Source organism: Delphinapterus leucas, chromosome 16, assembly GCF_059928025.1.
Source record: "Delphinapterus leucas isolate spDelLeu-1000000601 "Yukka" chromosome 16, BTC_Dleu_Yukka2, whole genome shotgun sequence".
Lineage (NCBI taxonomy): Eukaryota > Metazoa > Chordata > Mammalia > Artiodactyla > Monodontidae > Delphinapterus > Delphinapterus leucas.
Window position 1 is genome coordinate 67,947,393 of NC_143144.1, and position 19,882 is coordinate 67,967,274.

At 35.6% G+C, this 19,882-nt stretch overlaps 1 protein-coding gene across 1 annotated transcript in view; it reads left to right on the forward strand.

Moving 5' to 3' along the window:
- The window catches only part of SMC3 (structural maintenance of chromosomes 3), a 32,338-nt gene extending 18,313 nt beyond the window's left edge, over positions 1-14,025 (forward strand). The window contains exons 14-29 of the mRNA XM_022568798.2: positions 725-828; positions 1,006-1,105; positions 1,723-1,883; positions 2,210-2,351; positions 4,333-4,483; positions 5,952-6,104; positions 7,458-7,609; positions 8,362-8,520; positions 9,159-9,266; positions 9,767-9,875; positions 10,526-10,773; positions 10,860-11,072; positions 11,395-11,586; positions 11,712-11,889; positions 12,955-13,061; positions 13,617-14,025. Coding sequence (XP_022424506.1) covers positions 725-828; positions 1,006-1,105; positions 1,723-1,883; positions 2,210-2,351; positions 4,333-4,483; positions 5,952-6,104; positions 7,458-7,609; positions 8,362-8,520; positions 9,159-9,266; positions 9,767-9,875; positions 10,526-10,773; positions 10,860-11,072; positions 11,395-11,586; positions 11,712-11,889; positions 12,955-13,061; positions 13,617-13,688 — 2,349 coding nt within the window. The 3' untranslated portion in view covers positions 13,689-14,025. The remainder of the gene's footprint in view (positions 1-724; positions 829-1,005; positions 1,106-1,722; positions 1,884-2,209; positions 2,352-4,332; positions 4,484-5,951; positions 6,105-7,457; positions 7,610-8,361; positions 8,521-9,158; positions 9,267-9,766; positions 9,876-10,525; positions 10,774-10,859; positions 11,073-11,394; positions 11,587-11,711; positions 11,890-12,954; positions 13,062-13,616) is intronic.
- Positions 14,026-19,882: the final 5,857 nt, after the last annotated feature.

The window sequence follows — 19,882 nt, forward strand, 5'->3', positions numbered from 1 at the left end:
AAACACAGGTTGATTGAGGTAGTCAGTTATTTGGGAATTTGTTAGTATAGTTTCAGCTGCGATAGCTACAGTCCTGTCTTGAAATAAAGAAAAGGCATTTTGTCTTGAGTTCATGGAAATATCGACCTCAACAGATGCCCTTTTGAAAAAGTTTAGTGATAAACCAAGATTTTCCAGTGAGAGGTTTTATTCATTCTTTCTCAAGCTTGAAGTTATTTTTCAGTATTTCAGCCACACTTAAGTGTATCAAAATGACCACTTGTGAGGGTGAACTCTGTGCTTTATAATGGGTAGAGATGATTTTACAGTGCTAATTAATTGTACAAAACAGCCTTTTTGCTTCTTAGTCTGTTCCTACATCTCTTATGTTCTAGTGTATGTTTAGAGGGGGAAGTATGAAAAGTATGCACTGCAGTGTTTTGAGAATTTATTAATGTATTCTTTCTTTTAAAATTCTAGGGTGTGTATTATAGAAGTAGTAAGGACATTAATGAACAAATTAATTGTTTTGATATATGTGTATGCCTGTTAAACCATCACCACAATTAATATAACAAGCCTGTTCATCACCCCAAAATGTTTCCCATACCCCTTGGTAATTCCTCCCTCCCTCCTTTCCTGTCCTCCCCCTCCATCCCCTGGTAACAACTGATCTGCTTTCTGTCCCTGTGGATTCGTTTGTATGGAATTGGATTTTAAATTTGAATTATTTTTATTTCCATAGAAACTGGATCAGGATCTTAATGAAGTCAAAGCTCGAGTTGAAGAACTGGACAGAAAATACTATGAAGTAAAAAATAAGAAAGATGAATTACAAAGTGAAAGAAAGTTAGTATAGCCTAAAATACGTCTTAATATTTTTGAGTAATGTAATTACTGGCTGTTAAACAGTCTTTAAGTTATAAATTAATTATTGAAGTTTAATTTCAGTATTTATTCAAATTTGTATGCTATTAGAATATTAATATTTTTAGAATTAAAGACAGTCTAATTTTTATTGATTAGTTACTTGTGGAGAGAGGAGAATGCAGAACAGCAAGCACTTGCTGCTAAAAGAGAAGATCTTGAAAAGAAACAGCAACTTCTTAGAGCTGCAACAGGAAAGGTGGGCAGGTTCTTTCATTACCTCAGTTTGCATTGTCAGTTATTATTGCACAAGAATTTATTAGCTTTCAAGAGTAGAGGGCAAATTACTTTCTTATAAAAACGAAAGAATGGGTATCATTTAAGCACCCATGCTATTAAAGATAGCACTTTTGATTTTTAGATGGCGAGTCCATTTTTAATGTTGCTGTCATAGAACAGAATCCATGATATAAAGTATTGCACGTAGTTGGCATATTTCAAGGGAGTGACCTGTTTTTGGAGAGAGTGTTTAATCTGTGGTATATTTTTTATTTTTTAAAATTTTTATTGGAGTATAGTTGATATACAATGTTGTGTTAGTTTCAGGTGTACAGCACAGTGAGTCAGTTATATATATACATATATCCAGTCTTTTTTTAGATTCTTTTCACATATAGGCCATTACAGAGTATTGAGTAGAGTTCCCTGTGCTATACAGTATGTCCTTATTAGTTACCTATTTTATATATAATAGTGTGTATATGTCAATCCCATTCTCCCAATTTGGTATACTTTTTAATGTTTAGAGTAATGGGTTCATTTCTTACCAGCAGGAGTGCCATTGGCACTATTTTAATATTTTTCACTTCTAAACAGGCCATTTTAAATGGAATAGATAGTATAAACAAAGTGCTAGACCACTTTCGTCGAAAGGGAATAAACCAGCATGTTCAAAATGGCTATCATGGTATTGTGATGAATAACTTTGAATGTGAGCCTGCTTTTTACACGTGCGTGGAAGTCACTGCTGGAAATAGGTGAGATGTTTTTGCTTGATATTTTGAGTTTTTAAAGGAAAGAGGGAATAAGAGTAACCTAAGAAACAACTTTTTGTAGTTTTAATACAATATGTCTCCCATTATCGTCTATCCTCAGTTACTTAATTTTCTAATTAAAGATGTAGATGCTAAGTGTTTGTTCCTAATTGTAGAAGCTAGAAATTTCCCTTTTTTGTACTTCCTCTCCCTTCGTTGAAATTTTCTAAGTAGCCCTCCCCATACAAATTGGATTGCATAGAAAAAAAGTGAATTGTTTGCTTAAATGTTTATAGCACTTCAGATGTATCTGTTCTTTTTACATGTAGGTTGTTTTATCACATTGTTGATTCAGATGAAGTCAGCACGAAGATTTTGATGGAGTTTAATAAAATGAACCTACCTGGAGAGGTTACTTTTCTGCCTCTTAACAAATTAGATGTAAGGGATACTGCCTATCCTGAAACCAATGTGAGTTGATGTGTGTTAAGGTCTGTCTTCCTTTCAATACGTTTTTTCTTGTGTTTAGCACATCCTAGTGCACAGGCACTGTACATTGGGATTCACGTGGTCTGTGAGATAAACATTCCTGTCTTACCGAAGAGCATAGTGCTGGATGAGGAAAGGAAGGGAGACAGAGGTCACAGCCAAGACATAAAACAAACCATTGCAAAATGTGCAAAGTGTTAAAATATTGGGTTGGCCAAAAAGTTCATTTGGGTTTTTCCTTAAGATATTATGGAAGAACCCCAACGAACTTTTTGGCCAAACCATACATAAGCACAGGATACTTTGAGAGTGTATCTCAGGGAGACAAAATTAAGATTAAGTAGCTGGAGAAGAATTCCCTGAGGAACTATCATTTAAAGTAAATATTTTAAAGTTTTCTGAATGTACTTTTTTTAAATGGCTTATAAATTAGAGTAAAAATACCTAGCAAGATGACAGGCTCTGAAAGCATACTGTTGCTTTTGTTATTAGCTGGTATATTTTTAAACAGATTAAAAATGTTCCCTAGACATCATTCTTGAAAAAAATTTAATTGCTTTGAGGTGTTTGGCTTCAGAATATTGATGGTAGTAGCAACTATTTCACTATTTTTTAAGGTTAAAGCTAAAACCATATGAGAATGATCTACAATTTTAGAGGAACAGTGAGAATCTTATAAGCCATTTTAGTGGTTAGCTTTTTCTTCTTTTAAATCCACGAATTATCTGTGAAGTTTTGGGGAGGAGAAATTGAGTCATAAATGTGATGTGTGAATGAAGCAAGACACAAAGGAATGCATGTAAGTATGGTTCCCTTTACACTACCTGAACAAAATAAGCTTAGATGATATAACTAGAAGTGCAAGGAAGTAGTGACCACAAAAGTTATATTGGGTTGGCCAAGAAGTTCGTTCGGGTTTTTCCTAACAGGTTATGGAAAAACCCGAATGAACTTTTAATAGTGTCATCCCCAGCAGGTAACCATTGAAGGTAACCACTATGATTAGGAAAGGGTTACACTCATGGCTTCTGGGTGTCAGTAGTGTTTTGTTTCATGTCCTGCATGGTGGTTATATTGGTGTTTGCTTCATAATTTTTAATTTAAGCTTAACATATTATTGCATTTTTCTGTATGTAGGATGTATTTCTTTTTTTTTTTTTTGCGGTACGCGGGCCTCCACTGCTGTGGCCTCTCCCGTTGCGGAGCGTAGGCTCCGGACGCGCAGGCTCAGCGGCCATGGCTCACGGGCCTAGCCGCTCCGTGGCATGTGGGATCTTCCCAGACCAGGGCACGAACCCGTGTCCCCTGCATCAGCAGGCGGACTCTCAACCACTGCACCACCAGGGAAGCCCGTATTTCTTAATTTAAAAATTCTAAAAATTCTGTTGCCAGTCGAGAGAAAAAAGGGAGAATAAATTTTATCTGAAAAATGTTTTTTCTGAATATCTAACTTAGGTTATATATCTGTAGATAGAGAGAGATAAAATGAAAATATTTTGAGGAAATACTACTAGTTTACATTTGGCCCTTCTATGTGACAGAGGCTCTCCTAAGTGTTTCACATATATAACTTGCCTAGACTTAACAACTTTGTCAGGAAGGTACTGTTGTTATTGCAGTTTTATAGATGAAGTGACTGTTACATAGAGAAGTTAAGCAACTTGTCCAGAGCACACATCTGAACAGCAGAACTGGGATTTGAACTTGAGCAGTCTGGCTCCAGAGCCACTAAGCTCTTTATCACTGCTCTAGTACTGAAAACCTGGATGATTTACATGAGCACGATTTCCAGTATATTTCAGTAGAATGATTTTTCTACCTTTTTCAGTATAAAAACCAACAGTTTTGAAATATAAAGGTATTTTGTTTGTATTTCAGGAAGATGTAATTCATGATTCTGCTAACACATTTTAATTAACTGTGTTTTGATCTCTTTGCTTGCTTACAAAATATTCATTTTTAGGATGCTATTCCTATGATAAGTAAATTGAGGTACAATCCCAGATTTGACAAAGCTTTTAAACATGTGTTTGGAAAAACACTTATTTGTCGTAGTATGGAAGTTTCAACCCAGTTGGCCCGTGCTTTCACTATGGACTGCATTACCCTGGAAGGTTTGTAATAATAATTCTTAGCTTTGAACAAATAAATTCCATTTTATTTTTAAGAGTGTTTGAAAATTCATGTCCAGTTATTTCTCATTTTTAAAATAGTTGGTTTATTCAAGTCAGAATGTAAAAAGGGTCAACCTCTTTATATTTAGTTGATGTCTCTTAAGTATAATCATTTGATGTATAGTAGAGTTTCTTAACCTTTTTTGCACCATGGACTTCCTTTGGTTCTTTGGTGAAGCCTCCGGACCTGTTCTCAAAATGTTATATTTTATTCATTTATTTTTGGCCTCATTTGGGTCTTCGTTGCTGCGCACGGGCTTTCTGTAGTTGCTGTGAGCGGGGGCTACTCTGCGTTGCAGTGCACGTGCTTCTCATTGCGGTGGCTTCTCGTGTTGTGGAGCACAGGCTCTAGGCCCACAGGCTTCAGTAGTTGTGGCTCGCGGGCTTAGTTGCTCCGTGGCATGTGGGATCTTCCTGGACCAGGGCTCAAAGCCGTGTCCCCTGCATTGGCAGGCAGATTCTTAACAACTGCACCTCAAGGGAGTCCTCAAATTTTCTTAGTTGTCCAAAAATATTTTTCTATCCAGGATCCAATCAAGGATGCATTCAATGCCTTTTCTTTAGATTCTTTCAGTTTCAGTATAGGACAGGTCTCCCGTTTTCCTCCCACCCCAAGAAATTCACTTTCTCAAAGAAAGTCTTGTGTTCTGGATTATCTTACTGCTTTCTCTTCATTAGGTTTAGGTTAAGCATTCTTGGCATGAGTGATGTGTACTTCTTATTGCACTACACAATGTGTCCCACTGTTACTGATGCCAGGTTTGACCACTAACAAATCTTGGTTGTAAAGATGCCTTATCCCCTTTGTAATTAATAAGTGATATGTGGGATTATCCTTTAAGAATACATGAATATCAGGTTCCCCCAGACTTCTTCACCAGTGGTTTAGCATCCTTTGGTGACCCTTGCTTGACTCAAGTTAATACATTGGGGGTTTCTAAATGGTGGTTCTAAAATTCTGTGATTGCTTCTATATTTATTAGCTGTCACTCTTCTGTAAAGAGCACCATCCTTTTTTTCTTTTTTATGTATTGCTATGATTCATGGACTTCTTTTTTTAATTCAGTGTATTATCACATTGCCATCATCATTTTTGATTTTCAGATTTTCCCAGTTGTGGCTTGTGGGAATTTCAAGCTAGGTTCTGTGTCCTGTTGACATGTTCCTATTAGTCTTTAACACTTCTTTCCTTTCTGGTGGATGTTCAGGCTCACCTAGAAGATATATTTTTTAAAATGCAAATGTTAATATTGTAAAGCAAAATTTTTTCCAGAGTGACTTAAACTCTTAACTTTTACATTCTTATTAAATAGGTAAAGCCTTTAGATTAGTCATTTGATTATTAATTTATTATTGAATACAGAAGTTGTTATACAGAATTACTAATTTTCTTATATTTTGTTTATAGGTGACCAAGTTAGTCATCGGGGTGCTTTAACTGGAGGCTATTATGATACAAGGAAGTCTAGACTTGAATTACAAAAAGATGTTAGAAAAGCAGAAGAAGAACTAGGTGAGCTTGAAGCAAAGCTCAATGAAAATCTGCGCAGAAATATTGAAAATATCTTTTTGTCTTGTGTTGCTGTAGAGAAATAACTGTTTTGGTTGGGAATATAGAATCTTTTGCATGTTAGATGTATTTTCTCATATGCCATGGGGAAAAGTATCCCATGTGTTTGACTTTTATTTAAGCACAGGAGCTTATGTAGTATGTCTTTAAATTCTGAAGACAGGGAAAACTAAAAACTTTTAACATCCTTTGCTTAGCTGTTAAATAGCTAGTAGCAATAAATCTACTACTGAGAGAAAAGAACCTGAGGAATACAAAAATTTAAGGTTATGGAGGGAACTGAGGAGTATTTGTCAGACAGTTTTATAGGAGGAAAACCAGGATAGTATTTCAGTGGAAGAAGGGTGGACAGTATCAGGAATGCCACATACTACATAGAAGTTAAATATATAAAGGTTGAAAAATGTCCATTAGATGTTATTATCTTGAGGCTCAGATTTAGTATTAGTGGAGGAAATGGCCATCAAAATGCAAGTCTTAGTAACCATAGTTCTCTTAGTTCTTTCAAATAAAAATGGTGTTCTGTGAAGGGTGACTAGTTTGATTCACAACTGTGAGACACTTGTGCACGTGCATCTTCTTAAAGCAACCATGGTATAAGGTAGAAGTGCTTTATGTGTACTTTGCATTGTGTCACACAATATTTAATACAGGTACTCAAGCAGCAAAAATAATTATTTTTACTGCTTCATTAGGATATTCTTTATTGGAACTGGCATTTTTTAAAATGTGAGTTTATAGCTTTTCTGTCATCAGTTGCAAGCAAAAGCACAAAGGAAAAGGTAAACAAACATCTTAGTTTTAACTTTGCAGGGGTCTGCATAGCGTACTTTTGAGAACTGCCCAAATTTGGCAAGACGTGAGCACGAAGCATGGGGAAATACTAATAAAAAAGGTTTACAGTAGGCACCAACTACTTTCCTGTATTTGATAATCCAGCTAGATGGAGTTATTCTTTTACATCGGGCAAGGCCTCCTCTTCATATCTGACTCCCTTATATAGTGCTGTAAGCATAATAGATTATATAGTAAATATTTGTTGAATGAAAAAATATATATGTATTATATTTCATTTAGCTTCCTTTAGGGCTTCCCAGGATTGTATTTATTATTTATTTTTTTGTATAGCAGTTAGTAAAACAGTATGTGTGTTATTTTGAGAGAGAAGTGGGGTGAAATGTTTTAAGCTTCTTTTATGACTGAACACAGTGTAGTATTTAATTCAGCGTTGTTATGGTCCATAAATTTGTGGAAATAGCTTTATTTACGGATAAAGAAAAGGAAGGGGGATACACAATGTTTTGTTAAGAGGCACCAAAGAGAATTTTCCTTAGCCTTGTATATGGATTAATAATGAAATTGATCAGCTGATGAACCAAATGCAGCAGATAGAGACTCAGCAAAGGAAATTTAAAGCATCTCGAGATAGCATATTATCAGAAATGAAGATGTTAAAAGAGAAGAGGCAGCAGTCAGAGAAAACCTTTATGCCCAAGGTTCGTTAAGTATGCTTTTTTTAATAGATTTGTTTTAATTATAAAGATTTGGGGTGGACCATATATTATATAAGTTATATAACATATACATTCTGTTTCATTTTCATTTAGGCCCATACTTTTGGGAATCTACATGTATCTTTATCACACTTTTACCCATGAGTACCCAGAGTCTCCTTTTGTAGACCTCATTCAGACTTTCCAACTTCATTAAACAAATAGACATTTTGAGCTGCGGCATAATAGCACTGCCTGATAGTAGTCAGCCAGTATCCATTTTTGTCTATAAAGTACTATTTATGGATTTATTTGATTGCATTCTGTCCAGATTGTGCTAAAATGAGTAGAAAGTAAACTATTACTGCTATTACAAATGATAATACACATTGGTGTCATAAACATGAAGCAGTTTTGACAAAAAACTATTCATTTTGTACATCAATAGTACTAAAACAACAAAGTTTAGAATATATATATATACATGCACAATTATACCACCCTAACATTCTAGCAACTTTTTATAGTTTGACCATGGAATATGTGTTACACACATCCTGCAAATACTGCATCATAAATATTTTTCTTGTTGCTACATAGTTCTAATTATCAAATATAATAGATATCTAATATTTGAGTTAATATGATTACTTAGCTCACTTTAATATCAAATTTAGATAGTTGCCAATTTTTCACTATTATAAGTGATACACTGACTAGTACGTTTATTAATAAATGGATAATCTGTCATATAGCAACGTAGCTTACAAAGTTTGGAGGCCAGTTTGCATGCTATGGAGTCCACCAGAGAATCGCTGAAAGCAGAACTTGGAACTGATTTGCTTTCTCAACTTAGTCTGGAAGATCAGAAGAGAGTAGATGCACTGAATGATGAAATTCGTCAACTTCAGCAGGCAAGTAGAGTTGACAGAAAAAAAATTTTTTGTTGACAATTGGCTGTTGTGAAAAGTGTCTTTCTGGCTAATAAAGGAATGTGAAAGAGATTATTGAGAAAATATAAGACTTATTAGACTTCTAATATCCATTAAAGTAAATGAGGTTTTAATAAGTTTTTCCAAACCATATGTTAGGATTGTGTAAGAAATCTTTATTTTCTTTCATCTTACTTAATGCCCATTTGTCATTGGTAAGATGGAGCTTGTTAGCTTTGCAGTATTTATTGACCTGACCACCTTTACATATTTAATAATACTGTCTTGATTAAACATTTTAACAACATTTGATTTTTAAATACAGAGATGTAAGCAATTAATACTAAGTTCAAAAAACGAAAAGCAGGAAAAGAAAAATATTTTTGGTAGCATGCCTTATAAAAAGAACCAGGCACAGAAACAGCATTCTGAATAGATAAGAGGGGAAATGAAGAAAATATAGGGCTTTTTTTTTTTTTTAATATAGGGCTTTTTGGAAAGGTGTAAAATTATTTCAGCTCATTTGAACAAAAATAATGGAGAAAACAACAGATTGATAGCATTCCTGTATGTGAAATGTGCATGGCTGTGTAGACAAAGAATTTTGTTTTTTCTTCTAGGAAAACAGACAGTTGCTAAATGAAAGAATTAAGTTAGAAGGTATTATTACGCGAGTAGAGACTTACCTCAACGAGAATTTAAGAAAGCGCTTGGACCAAGTAGAACAGGTATGTTCTTTTTCTAGGGTTCCTTGACAAGCATAACCTTTTGATAATGCTTATATGAGAGACTCTGATTTAGAGTATGGGCTCTGGGGACAGAAAGCCTAGCAGTCTGACCACCTGCCCTGGCTTGGAGTTCTAGCACTGCCACCTAGTGTACAGTATTGGGCAAGTCATTTAATATTTCTAAGCTCCAGTTTCCTCTTGTGTAAAATAAGCATAGCAGTAGTACCCGTTTTGTATGATTATCTGGCACATTCTAGGTAGTAAATATTAGTTATGAATATTTTCTCATCAGTAGTCAGATGCTAAGAAGTTTTCTAGTAATTTTTTCCCCTTTAATGGATACATTAAGTATTTACAATTATTTTAAGTATGTTTTTTGGTTTTCTTAAGTGTTTATTCAGACATATGAACAGCTATATAAACAGCAGTTATAACATTTTGAAACTAACAAAATTCATATTTTTGTGGTTTAATGCTCTTAAGTTCCTTTTGTGTTATAGGAACTCAATGAACTGCGAGAGACAGAAGGGGGTACTGTTCTCACTGCTACAACCTCAGAACTTGAAGCCATCAATAAAAGAGTAAAAGATACCATGGCACGATCAGAAGGTGAATTTTTATTTAGTAAAAATATTTTTGGTATTTAGTTAAATTTAGCTTATTGGTTTTATAGGATTGTTTACTACAAAATGAAATATCCAAATAGGCAAAAGCATGTACCAATATTTTTATGTGTTTTCCATCATCATAAACAGTTTATAGTGAACAGAGTTTAGGATGTTGATTATAAATAATAACCTTTGTTTTGTCAATGTTTGTGACAATTTTATGAGAGACCATAACATTACTAGTTTCATTGACAAAAGTACGGAATAGCCGAATCAAGTTTCTTATCACTAGTTGCTGAGAAGAAAACTATTTTAGGTTTTTATAAACATTAAATGTAAACTGTATACCTTGACTCATGTACACTCCCAATTTTGTTCTGAAGTTTTTCATAAGTTTTCACAGTAAAATTTAAACCTATTTATTTTGATAGATTTGACCTTGAAAATCTTTGGTCAGCTAACACTCTGGCTTTAAAACAGGTGTTTTGGGGAAATCCCTGGCGGTCCAGTGGTTAGGACTCTATGCTTTCACTGCTGAGGGCCTGGGTTCAATCCCTGGTCATGGAACTAAGATTCCTCAAGCCACGCAGCTTGGTCAAAAAAATAATAAAATAGGCGTTATGGCCTAATTTGGTTTTCCCCCCATTTTAGATTTGGACAATTCCATTGATAAAACAGAAGCTGGAATTAAAGAGTTGCAGAAAAGTATGGAGCGCTGGAAAAATATGGAAAAAGAACACATGGATGCTATAAATCATGACACTAAAGAACTAGAAAAGATGACAAATCGACAAGGCATGCTACTGAAGAAGAAAGAAGAGTGTATGAAGAAAATTCGAGAACTTGGATCACTTCCCCAGGAAGCATTTGAAAAATACCAAACACTGAGCCTCAAACAGGTAAATCTAATTGGTTTTAAATTTGAAATCTCATTGCAAATTTCCCTGTATGCGGATTTATTTATACATTTTTTTCCTCTTTATAGTTGTTTCGAAAACTTGAACAATGCAACACAGAATTGAAGAAGTACAGCCATGTTAACAAAAAAGCTTTAGATCAGTTTGTAAATTTCTCTGAGCAGAAAGAAAAGTTAATAAAGCGGCAAGAAGAGTTGGATAGGGGGTACAAATCAATCATGGAACTGATGAATGTACTTGAACTTCGAAAATATGAAGCTATTCAGTTGACTTTCAAACAGGTATGTTTCTATTTGTAGTAAATACACAAGCTAAAGTCTTCAGGTATTATTCAGTCTATTATTCAATTTGTAAAGATTTTTAAACTTTTTTTCCACTGATAATTGGATCTGAAACATGCAAACAAATCCAGTATATAGGTTGCAAATATAGTAACTGGAATGTTTTATACAGCTCTTAAAGGGGATCCAATCTGTTATTCTTGTTCTTAAGATTAAAAAAATAAAACTATTTTTGATTGCTTTTAAATTTTATCTTTTTTTAAAAATATACATATTCCAGTTGACACCCTATCTATCTATCTGTCTATCTGTTTATTTTAAGGTATCCAAAAACTTCAGTGAAGTATTCCAAAAGTTGGTACCTGGTGGCAAAGCTACTTTGGTGATGAAGAAAGGAGATGTGGAAGGCAGTCAGTCTCAGGATGAAGGAGAAGGGAGTGGTGAAAGTGAGAGGGGCTCTGGGTCACAAAGCAGTGTTCCATCAGTTGACCAGTTCACTGGAGTTGGAATTAGGGTAAAATACCTTTACATTCAATTTTCCCCAGAGCGTTATCATAGTAGAATTTGTAGACTATTTTGCGAATCTAAATTGGTACATTTTTACCCCTTTGAGATATAACTCATTAAATATTTTCTTAGGTGTCATTTACAGGAAAACAAGGTGAAATGAGAGAAATGCAACAGCTTTCAGGTGGACAGAAATCCTTGGTAGCTCTTGCTCTGATTTTTGCCATTCAGAAATGTGACCCAGCTCCTTTTTACTTGTTTGATGAGATTGACCAGGCTCTGGATGCTCAGCACAGAAAGGCTGTGTCAGGTACAGTTTTGGTTTCAGTTTCAGAGTAACTTGCTAGAAATGATAGCTTACCTCTTTTTTTTTCTTTTTTTTTTTAACTTTTTTTTCCGTTCATCCCCACTCCACTAAATTCCCTCACTTTCTTTTTTTAAACATTTATTTATTTATTTTTGGCTGCATTGGGTCTTTGTTGCTGCGCTCAGGCTTTCTTTAGTTGTGGCGAGCGGGGGCTACTCTTCGTTGCAGTACGTGGGCTTCTCATTGAGGTGGGTTTGTTGCAGAGCATGAGCTCTAGGCCCGCAGGCTTCAGTAGTTGTGGCACGTGGGCAGCAGTAGTTGCGGCTCGCAGGCAGCAGTAGTTGTGGCTCGCGGGCTTAGTTGCTCCGTGGCATGTAGGATCTTCCCAGACCAGGGCTCAAATCCATGTCCCCTGCATTGGCAGGCGTATTCTTAACCACTGTGCCACCAGGGAAGCCCCAATAGCTTACCTCTTTTATAGTATATTTCTTGTTGCCTGAGATATCCAGGGAGCCTGGACAGGGTATTAGTAAATAAAATAATTTCTCTTTGAACAAGTTTTCAAAAATCTAGTATTAGACTGCAAAGTTTAGTTCTGTGAGAAATAGATGTAATAATTGAAAATCCTCCTCCAGTTAAACCTTTATACAAACGTCTCTCCTTTAAACACTTTTTCTCAATGCTTGAATAGTCCCTGTCATAAATAATGTTGATGTGTTTAAATAATCTATATGTGATCTTTAGTAAGTTTATGCAAACAAATCCAGTATACAGGTTGGGGGTGTGGGTAGCAGGAAAAGGTTGCTTTTGGTTTTTTGTGTGAGAAAATTTACTTTGCTCTGACATTATTCCTAATGCTGTGTTAGAAGGTGTTGCTTCTTTATATTCTGTAACTAAGTTATTTGTGTTAAAGATTTATCCCTAGTTTAAGAAACAAGTTGATATTTTTTGTAGATGTATGCATGCAGGCAGTTTTAAGTTTTAGGTAAGAGTAAAAAGATAGATGCTTTTTAAATTTTCATTTCAACTGAAAAAAGGGTTTTATTAGATTACTGTTTCTTTTTACAGATATGATTATGGAACTTGCTGTACATGCTCAATTTATTACAACTACTTTTAGGCCTGAATTGCTTGAGTCAGCTGACAAATTCTATGGTGTAAAGTTCAGAAATAAGGTAATTTTTTTTATATTAAGTTTAAGTTCATGTAGTATTCAATCCATTATACTGTTGAATTCTTGTTTTATGTTACTTAAGTATGAAAGAAAATTTAGAAAGTTATTGAAAAAAACTTAAAATGCCTGTGAAGGTTATCAGTTTTTTTTGTAGCATTCATTGCATTGGTTTTATTTTTATTGGCATTAAGAGACACTATCTTCCTATCTATCTCTTTAGTGCTTATTTAATTCACAGTCTTAAACAGTTACATAAGTTCATTTATATTTGGTTAGACCACACAACTCTTCCTGGTGCTTTCAGCCTTAAGATTCTTTAAATTAGCAAAGTAATAAAAACTGAACAAAAATATGGTTCAAATATTTTTAAACTCATGCACTGAACAAACAGCATTGTAAATAAGGGTTTTATCAGTCAGTGTTTTAGAGTCATTTGACTTGTTATGTAAAATATTTAGGTGATTGGGTGTATTTTTAAAATATTACCCTATACAGGGGAACACTGATATATTTCTTTAAGATTTAACAGATTTTGTTTTTAACATTTATTCTTCAGGTTAGTCATATTGATGTGATCACAGCAGAGATGGCCAAAGACTTTGTAGAAGATGATACCACTCATGGTTAATTGGAAAATACTTCCCATTGGTTTGGAAGATGTGTATAGTAATATGATCCTCATACCCAGGAACTGTACATTTAAACCTAAATATCTGGTCATTATTAATAGTTTTCAGACTTAGAGCATACATAGCCCTTTTATATTTCTGTCATTGTATTTTATAACATGCTCTGTAATGTTACATTTCTACTTATAGTTTAAGAATTTTTCCCACACAACCTTTTGTAAAGTGTCCTCCTATTTTAAATCTTTTGAAATGTGCTAAATAGTCTTTCCTAATTATTTTATCTGTTATATTGCCTCTTTTTTATAGCTTCAATTAAATAAATGGTTTTATCACTAACTTTGTGTTTTATGTGGCTTTTTATTTATGGTTCTATGATTAGAAACAAATTTTTCTTAAATATCTACCTTTTGTTTTGCTTAAGAAAAGGTCTGCCTTCACCTAAAAGAAGAATTCCTCTCACTGTTGTGGCCTCTCCCGTTGCGGAGCACAGGCTCCGGACACGCAGGCTCAGAGGCCATGGCTCACGGGCCCAGCCGCTCCGCAGCATGTGGGATCTTCCCGGATCGGGGCACGAACCCATGTCCCCCGCATTGGCAGGCAGACTCTCAACCACTGCGCCACCAGGGAAGCCCCTAAAAGAAAACTTTTAAAACACAGTTTAATATTCTGTTGAATTACAGAAGTGATTCCCAATCCTGGCTGCATTTTTAAATCCATAAGGGAGCTTTTAAAAATGTAACATTGCTGGGCTTCCCTGGTGGTGCAGTGGTTGAGAATCTGCCTGCCACTGCAGGGGACATGGGTTCGAGCCCTGGTCTGGGAAGATCCCACATGCCACAGAGCAACTAGGCCCATGAGCCACAACTACTGAGCCTGCGCATCTGGAGCGTGTGCTCCACAACAAGAGAGGTCGTGACAGTGAGAGGCCCGCACACTGCGATGAAGGGGCCCCCGCTCGCTGCAACTAGAGAAAGCCCTTGCACAGAAACGAAGACCCAACACAGCCAATAATAAATTAATTAATTTTTTAAAAAAATGTAACATTGCTGAAATCTTTCCCTAGACCACTTGAATCGAAATCTTTAAGGCATAGGGTCTTGTTCATTGTTAATTCTAAAGTTCTGCAAGGTGATTCTGACCCTCAGTGAGGGTTAGAACCCCTGCTTTAACTCAATGTAACAGTCCTTTAAAAAGTATTTTTAATTTAAAACGGCAGTGTGTTTAATAGAAGTTGGGGAGAGTATCCAAGAAATTGAGCTATAAAATTTCCTTGTTTTTCTGGATAAGTAGTTTGGAAAACCTTGTTATTGAAACATTGGTCTTTTCCCAGATTAGAGCTTTGCTGCTTATTGTGTTTTAAAATTGCTTTATTGAGGTAATTCATACCGTAACATTCACCCATCAAAATGGTGCAATTCAGTGCTTTTTAGTTTATTCACAGAATTGTGCAACTATCTCTACAATCTAATTTTAGAACATTTCTGTTACCCCAAAAGTAACACTGTACCCATTAGCAGTCACTCTACATCTCCCTCTCCCCTCATCATTTCTCTGGCAACCACAAATCTAATTTGTGTCTCATACTATGGATTTGCCTATTCTGGACATTTCATATAAATGGAATCATACAGTATGGGACCTTTTGTGACTGACTTCCTTTATTTAGCATGTTTTCAGGGTTCATTTATGTTGTAACACATACCGGGACTTGATTCCTTTTTATTGCTGAATTATATCCCATTGTATGAATATACAATTTGACCCTTGAACAACATGGGTTTGAACTGCTCAGGTTCACTTATATTTGGGTTTTTTTCAGTATAGCACCTGTATTGTCATTTTATTGATCTTTAAGTATGAGGATAAAGATTGTGTTCATAATATGAGGAATCAAAAGATCTAGGGTTTGAGGCCTTATTCTATCCAAACTGTTTTAGCTTCTTGCCCTTGGGTGAGTAATTTATCAATTCCTTTGTTTTTGAGGCAGAGATAACAGTACATGAATTTTCAACCCCAGAGGAGTCAGCACCACTAACCTATATGTTGTTCAAGGGTCAACTGTATACCATGGTTTGTTTATCCATTCATTAGTTGGACATTTGGGTTGTTTCTACCTTTTGGCTATTATAAATAATGCTATTTATGAACAAGTTTTTTTTGTGTGAATATGTTTTCATTTTTCTTGGGTATTTACCCTGGATTGGAATTGTTGGGTCATATGGTATGTTTAACATTTTGAGGAACTGCCAGACTTTTCCAAAGGCTGCACCATTTTACATTTCCACCAGTAATATATGAGGGCTATGTTTTATCCACATCCTCACCAATACTTTTTTTTCTCTCTTTTTAGTATAGCCATTCTTATGTGAAGTAGTACCTCATTGTGGTTTAAATTTGCATTTTCCTAATGACTAATGATGTTAAGCATCTTTTTATGTGCTTACTGGTCATTTATATATTTTCTTCAGTGAGATGTCTATTCATATCTTTTGCCCATATTTAAATTCTGTTACTCGTGTTTTTATTATAGAATCATTGTTTGCATTATTATAGAATACTAATAACAGAAGTTAGAGTTCTTTATTCTGGATGCAAAAGACCCTTGTCAGGTGTGTGACTTGTAAATACCCCAGCCCTTGGATTGTCTTTTTACTTTCTTAATGGTATCTTTTGAAGCATAACATTTAAAAGAAATAAGCTCGTTTGTCCAGATTTCCTCCTAAGGACACCAGTCAGATTGGATTAGGGCCCACTCTCTCCAGCCTTATTGTAACTTGATCACCTCTTTAAAAGGTCCTATCTCCAAAACAGTAGTGATATTTGGAGGTAGTGGGTTTGGGACTTAAACATGTACATTTGGAGGGGGGGTACAATTCAGCCCATAACAGTTACCGTGGTACATTTTTCCCCCAATGTGGGTACATTTAGTTTTTCAACTACAGATTTTGCGAGTTTTTCCACTAATGCCTTTTTTTCTCAGATCCCACAGAGGATACTACATTACTTTTACTTGTCATGTCTCCTCTGGTCTGTGACAGTTTCTTAGTCTGTTTTTCATCCTTGACAGTTTTGAGGACTGCTTTTCAGATGTTTTGTAGAATGTCCCTCAATTTGCCCTTGTCTGCTGTTTTTCTCATGGTTAAACTGGAGTTAAATATATAATACTATAGAGGTGAAATGTCCTCATCACATCACATCAGCAGTGCCTGTTATTAACATGCTTTATCACTGGTGATGTTTACCTTGATCACCTGCCCAAGATTGTTTGTCAGGTTTCTTCACTATAGTTACTTTTTTCCCCCTTTGACACTCCTTTGGAAGCAAGTCACCAGTACAGCCTATACTGGGTTGAATACTCTTGTGTCCTTGGAAATCTCCCTTATTCTACTAGGTCTTTTTTGTAGATTCTTTGAGATTTTCTACATAATCATGTCGTATGCAAATAGAAACAGTTTTATTTCTTCCTTTTTAATATATATACCATTTATTTCTTGCTGACTTTTTTTTACCCTCAGAGTTTATAGTTGTTATCTACAAGAGGTTTGGTTTGTTAGGAGTCTCCATTGGTGGGAGCCAGAAATCCCTAAAGAGGCACTTCTAAAATGAGGAAAAAGTATTGTGACTTTAAAATGTACATTCACTTTGAGTTTTCATTTTGACCAGCTGAATCTCTGTAGAGTTTAAACGTTCAGTATATTGTTTATAGTTTTGCCATAATATAACTGATCTTCCCTAACAGAGAATTTGGTATAAGAAATATTCTAAGACCCCATTCAAAGGGTCACGTAAGCACAGTATCTTTCTGATATTCCTAAAATGTTTCTTAAGCATCTCCCCCAGAATAATCATTATGAGTCACTACCTGTGGAGACTGAAATGGTATATAGTTTATGATCTATAACTTTGCCCTGATATGACCCACCCTGTATAATAAAGAATTTGGCAAGGGATGTTACCTGCATGCCATCATTCTAGAACTTCCTAATAATCTTAAGCATCTCCCCAAGAATATCAATATAAATGAGACTCCAGTGGATTTGTAACGGTAAGCACCTAGATAATGAAACATAGAATATAAATATAAAACCCATATTCCTTGTTATATCTCAGTCATAAATTTATTGTTTTATTTTTATTTTTGCGCCGCGCTGCAGAGCTTGTGGGATCTTAGCTCCCCGACAAGGGACTGAACCTGGGCCCCCGGCAGTGGATGTGCAGAGTCCTAAGCACTGGACTGCCAGGAAATTCCCTATAAATTATTAATTCTTAATGAAAATGAATAGAAAAATGTGACAATCCTGGACATACTTGGCTAACCCAGAAACTTAGAGGAAGGAAAGAAATTCACCAAAGGAATTAGCCAGTGATTCATAAATCTAAAAAGTGCTTCTCTGTGGCTGGATAGTCCTGTCCTGATTTTTCCACTTTGAGATTTTGTTAATATTGTTACCAAGTATTAGTAGATTTTAAGTGTGTATATAATTTTATATCCTGAATTTTTCACTTAGTAATACAATATAAAATATTCCTCTGTTTTACCTCTTCAGAAACAAAATTTTAATGGCCACAAAATTCTGTCAAATAGAAGTAGCCTAATTTACTTAAAATACCTCCTCCTATTGGGTGCTTAGATTGTTTCCTTTTGGCTACAATGCCAAAAACAAACCCCCTTAAACTGAGCATTTTTACACAGAACTGTGGAAATTTAGGATTATTTTCCCAAGATAGAAAGTTGTTTGTATAATTTTTGCACCTTTTTAAAAAATGTAAAATATGGAATGGTTAGCTCTTTGTTCTCCCTGGTTAACTGGAAGTAAGAGATATTTTGTACCATAATTGTACAGTGTTGATTGGTCCTCCTCGTTAGACCCAGTAACACATTTTAAGGGCGAGTTACCACTATCTTTAGTTTTCTTTACCTTTTCCCTCCCCACCCTTCTCCCCTTTTCTTTCGCCCTCACCTATTTAGGTACACTCTGATCACTTGTGTCCCTGAATGTCGTAGGGGGATTGGGTTACTCCCGGTTGCCAGACTTCTGCATGAAAGATGTTAGTGTTGCTCCATAAATCTGCCACCATGTGGCACCGAGTCTCCCCTTCCTAGAGACAGAGAGTCTCCTGGGTGTAAGAGCCCTTGTGGCAGCCAGTAACTGCACAGGGATATGAGGCAGCATAGAGATTAGGTTTTCAAGGAGAATGTGGATATATTTACTCTCTCAAGTCATCACATTGGTTGGTATAAGTCTATTGCAAAGAGGACAGTAACATTTGAATGTCAACTTTTATGTATTCTCTGTGCTTCAGACCAGTGCATGGCATGTTGATTATATAATACACAAGCAGTCAGGTGTGCAGTGATACCAAGTCCTGCTTTAGCCTCATAAGTTAAGTCTGAAATTTTTCCTTCATTAAAGATGATAGTTATAAAGACCGGTAACATAGAAGTACATATAGTTGAGAGAGAGAGAAAAACAAACAGTAGAAAGTTCAATTTGACGGACATGGATGTGAGACCAAATCATTTGGAACCAAGGTCACAGAAGCAGTTAATGTGTAACATAGTAAAAGGGTCATGCCACGTCTAAGGCAGAAGCCTTTGCTAGGAGAGGTTTTTCAAACAGGAATCTATCATACGCCCTCAGAATTAGAAATGATGACTGCAAAGGTTTGCTTCAGCTTTGTCTATGCAGCTATTTTTTTCTCCTGATATTCTAAATCTCAAGTTACTTTGTTTATTTCCAGAACCGCTAGAGGGGGACCTTGACGCATGCCAACCCCTCCATTTTTCCAGTCTAGTTTTCAAACTAGTTTCCTCTTTAGTTCCTCATTAGTAGAGTTCCAGGAGCAATGAGAAGGTCAAGGTGTGATATTCTTGAGATTGCCCTGTTGCTGGAGTTTATGAGCTAAGTGCTCATAAAGCGGATGCTTTCAGCCAAGGTACCTAGTGCTCGCAACAGGTTGTATTGCTATTTAGAAAGATACACAGCAGCTGTTTAATAGGATCTTGCTAACAAAATGGCAACACTTTCTTCCAACAGCCCTACTTGTTTCTCAGAGCAGCATTTTTTTCTGCTGGTGCCTTCTGAATCCTTCTGTAGACCCAGAAGAGATTGTCTTCGTTTTCCCTGTTTCCTATTTCTGACTCACACCTTGCATCCCTTAATGGAAACACCTTCACCTATTACGTTGCTTT